The sequence below is a fragment of the Melampsora larici-populina genome (genome assembly GCF_000204055.1).
Source record: "Melampsora larici-populina 98AG31 unplaced genomic scaffold MELLAscaffold_5, whole genome shotgun sequence".
Classification (NCBI taxonomy): Eukaryota; Fungi; Basidiomycota; class Pucciniomycetes; order Pucciniales; family Melampsoraceae; genus Melampsora; species Melampsora laricis-populina.
The window spans coordinates 1,922,479-1,926,891 of record NW_006768769.1 but is presented as its reverse complement, the minus strand read 5'-3'; the positions used below and the strand labels follow the sequence as shown (position 1 = coordinate 1,926,891).

The following is a 4,413-nucleotide window of genomic DNA, read 5'->3' as shown; positions in this document are numbered from 1 at the left end:
ATGGTGGAGGAAGACAACTTGGAAACCACTTTGTTGCATCAGACACAATCAGGGGCGGTCTATTCATAATCAAAACCTTCAAAGCTCAAAGGTGTGTTGTTTGAACATTCTTGACTGGGAATATAACGAATTTCTGCCGGTTGGTAACACAATTGTGGTACACAAATATTGTTCTGGCAATTTCCAGAACACCGTTTTGGCCAGAAGTTTTTTTTTGGTGTGTTCTCTGGTGTTTGGCAGCTTTGATTGCCCTGGTTCATTTGAGGGGCTGCAGTAGAAAGTTATTTTTTCCCAGAGCAATATTTCTGTACCATAAATCTTGAAGCGATATGGGATATGTATATGAGCTGGCCAGCCAAATCATCATGAGCTGACAATTTCCCATATGTGTTCAGCTGCACTGGTAAGTCCAGATTTTATGTCTCTAAAATTCTTGGATACATAGATACAAATGTGCATCATCTACAAATAGTGTTGAACCAGCCAGGATACTCAAGCCCAATTGTGTCGAACCATCTACACCATCCTATGACTGCTCAGCAGCAATCATGTGTCCATGTCCACGCCATCCTCATCTCCCTCTTGCACAAATACCTGGCCAAACCACCAAATTTAGTCAAAAGCAGAAACCCCAATCAATTTGAAACTAACTAGATTCATCAATTCAACTGTTAATGATGAGCTTTGAATTTGAAGAGTGCCTTTTTGTCCTTGGTGACAACTAGCTGACCAATGCCTTTGGCGCACTCAAAGACATGATATCCTCCATGCTTGTCACATGTCACTGTGGCGTTCAGTGAGTCTGCTAACATGTAGTGCAAATCCTTGTGTGTCCACATTGCAAAAAGGTACCAATGAGATCTTCTCCCACTGGCCACATAAACAGGTGACCTGAAATGTGTCGAGATGGAGCCTATGTGCTCAGCAAAATGCAAATTGGGCTTCTTGCTCATATGAATCCATTACCAAGGCTAGGCTGGTGCTTTTCAGTCACCTGGGTGAGCTATTTACCAATGCCATGTTTGAATGATTGTGAGGTACATATGTAACCAACTGGGTGAGCTGTAGCAGGCATCCAAGTATTTTGCCAAAGGTGACGCCCAAGCCGCAATAAGTTAGGTGTCCAAGCAAGGACTATATAGGACTTGAAAGCATATTGCCAGTCTGCTGGTTTAGGGGTACCAGCACTGACAATCAGGAAGGGCTGCTGAGGTTGGTAGTCCAAGAGGGGCAATGGCATGTGTCAGACAGCGCTGAAGCACACCCAGTCCATAGGGTGTGACCAATGGAATAATTGCAGGTACAGGTGGTGGGGGTGTTGGCACTTTTTCAACCCTCTCTCTCCTTTCCTTTGATGGTGCTGTCAGCGCGACCTGAAGATCTGCTGTTTCTAATGCTCTAGTATTGTGACTGATGTATCTGCTTGCTGGGTGTGATCTGGACTAGGTGGTGGTGGCAGTGATAGTCAAGTGTTGCACTCATTCCGACTCAGCTCCATCTTCTCCTTTCCAGCTGCCTTTCCAGAAGGGGGTACTTGTGGATACTGGGTTAAAAAATCTTTGAACATACCCAAGAGAATTTTATGCATATCAGAGTCTGCATTGGCCAGGTGGAGAGTGGCGGTTGAAAGATACATCAATGGTGGTTTGACATTGGACAACTTGAGCATATTTCCGGAGCATCTTTCCAAGACAAGCCTGATACAAAAATAATAACTGTGTTCACACATAACCCGGTACACATGGTTGAATTTTGGGCTGGGAGATGTCCAGAGCTGTCAATAAATGTCAATGTGATACACAAAGTTACCACCAAAGAAGTGACTGGGTGTATCAGGTTTTTTGGTAACTGGGTCAGGCTTTGATACAGCTAATGTGTCTTCCTATTGTATTCTGACAAGATTTTGCCTGAAGTGGTTGATCACAAGGCAAACATGAAAGCTTTGCAGATAATTCAGTAGTGAACCAAGGGTAATTGCAATGTGGGGGGGCTTTGATGTTTGGTCCAAGTTGTGATGGGGATGGACTTTATTCCACATGATTCATCAATTTGACCTTGCTTTCCCCCCCCTTTGTCTTGATCCCATCATCATCACCTTTTGACTTAACCCCTGTTTTGGTGTCCAATCAGCTCCATTGATCTGTCTACTCCGATTCCTCTACTGACATGTAGTTTTGATTGCTTGTGTCAAGGAGTTGTCTCTCTGTCTGGGTCCGTCAAGTATTGTTCAACACATTGCAGCTTGAACTCCAACCCCGTCACATCAAGCCATTTATCTGGTAACACATTGCTACTTGACATCAAACACCATCACATCTTTCAACTTTGATCTTGGTCAACCATTGCACCTAATGTACAACATTACATCAAGGTCAGTGAGTTTGGGAGCCCACAATGTGGTTCATTCACAATTCAAAATGCTGACAATAATCTAGTTCTTTGCATTGCTCGGTCCTCCAAGAACTCGTTGTACTAGAGTGCAGATTTAAGAGGACCTCATTGCCCCCGGTATCTCTGCAAGTGCTTGAGCAACACCTGTCACCATCAAAAGATCCCCTTGGCCGCCCGAAAACGTGCTTGAAGATCTTCTGTGTCTGCGTCAGCTGAACTCCCCAACAGGGACAGGCCCACGTTTGAACATGTTGATAATCGATTGTTGCGTACCTCAGTAAGCCTAACATTTGTAACTCTCCATTTGGTGGTGGGAGCCAGACTCGGAGCTCTGGAATGCCAATGGATTCCAAGTCTATTTTGAACTCCCCCAGAATTCAAATGAACAACAATTGCATAATTCAAAATAACTCTTCTAACATCATGGACATGTCTTCCATCAACGTGTTCAACACTATAAGTCCAAATACTCCAGCACGAAATCCTTCAGCTTGAAGACAGGAAGCAGTCTCTCTGCCAAGAATGTTGCAGACAATATTCACACAATGGAAGACCTATTAGAATTCATGTGCCCATGCTTCAGCACAATGGACACTTTATTTCATGACAAAGGGAATGAGAATCCCTGTGGCATCCTCAACACAGCATTGATCTACCTGGAACCTCTGATAACAACAACAACTTTCCAGTTGGCATTTAGGGTGACAAATATGACTTCTGTCAAATTTCAGAGACTTTGACAGAAGGTTTTGCAGAACAACAGATACCAAAATTTTGATGTGATCTGTTGTTCTGTTGCTCTGTCTGCCTTGATATTTGCAACCAACAACAGATCCCGCCGAATTTTGGTATCTGTCATTCTGTGAGACCTTCTGTCAAACTCTCTGAGATTTGACAGAAGTCATATTTGTACACCCTAATTGTTGGCAACATTGAGAGCGACGGAGGCAGCACTCCCAACGGCCATAATCACTCTGTGGTGGAGAACAAGGTTTCCAAATCAAGCGCAAGAATGACTCTATCTCATAGTCAGTCTTTTATTTCTTTTATCTCTTGTTCAACAGCTACTTGGTGTTCATGACTACTGAACCTCGTGTTCTTGATCTCTTCACCTTTGCACACGTCCATACCTATACACATAGCTCCTACCATCCAGGCGAATCAAAATGCAAATACACCACATATGCCTGAACGTTTCTCCAGTCCAGATGCTGACAATTTGGAAGCATATTGAGAGCCCAGTGTTTCACAAACCAAATGAAATGATTACTACCCTCAATATGGCACTCAATGCTCACTACCCGAATTTTCTTGATGAAACCAATGACTCACCACTACCTACCCCAGAAACAGTTGTGGACGCGTTAGCCAAGGTCCCAGATGTTTTACCAATGCCTACTACCCCATCGGGAAGAATCACCCAGCGTAAATGCTTGAAGAAGTATAGTCTAACTCCTGATGAAAGTGCTCTAGATATGTTGTTGGACAACAGCTTCCCTTCAGCAAACGCAGCTCCAACTATGTCAGCTTCAAAACAAGGACACAGTGCTGGCCAAGCTATCCTTGCACACCACGCAGTAGATGCTCTGCCATCTATATCGACCCCTCACTGTGTGCGGGAAAGACTACCAACACCCCGTTGTGATGGCAATGCAACTTGGAAATGTGGCGAGGATTGATATGTTATGTTTGGCCAACAAGTGGCGCCAACTGTTGGATGTTGGGCAAAGGAATGTTTTTTCTCTGAAACGTGAGGAAGTGCGCATTCGACTTGTGCTTGTGACCAGAAGAAAGGAGCTCAAAGACTTTTTGCGAAAAGCTATTTCTTGCTGGAAAACCCCCCCAGAGCTCAAGGCTTATCTTTTCCTGGTATATCTAGAAGAGGCGCCAATGTATGTGACTTTTCTTATCTCTCCTCGTCTCCTTTGTAGAGTGTTGCTGAGGCTGCACCTCATTTCCCAGCACCAACACTGTGGTCTGAGTTTGGGACTGCCTTGTCAACTATGATACGGTTTTATGTTT

General features: G+C 44.1%; 1 protein-coding gene across 1 annotated transcript; it reads left to right on the top strand.

Annotated features, from left to right (window-relative positions):
* Nucleotides 1-3,671: 3,671 nt before the first annotated feature.
* On the top strand, nucleotides 3,672-4,070 carry MELLADRAFT_60351 (uncharacterized protein; the record flags this gene model as incomplete). Its single annotated transcript, XM_007406090.1, has 1 exon — nucleotides 3,672-4,070. One exon carries the CDS (start codon nucleotides 3,672-3,674, stop codon nucleotides 4,068-4,070), a length of 399 nt encoding a protein of 132 aa, XP_007406152.1.
* Between the last annotated feature and the right edge of the window lie 343 nt (nucleotides 4,071-4,413).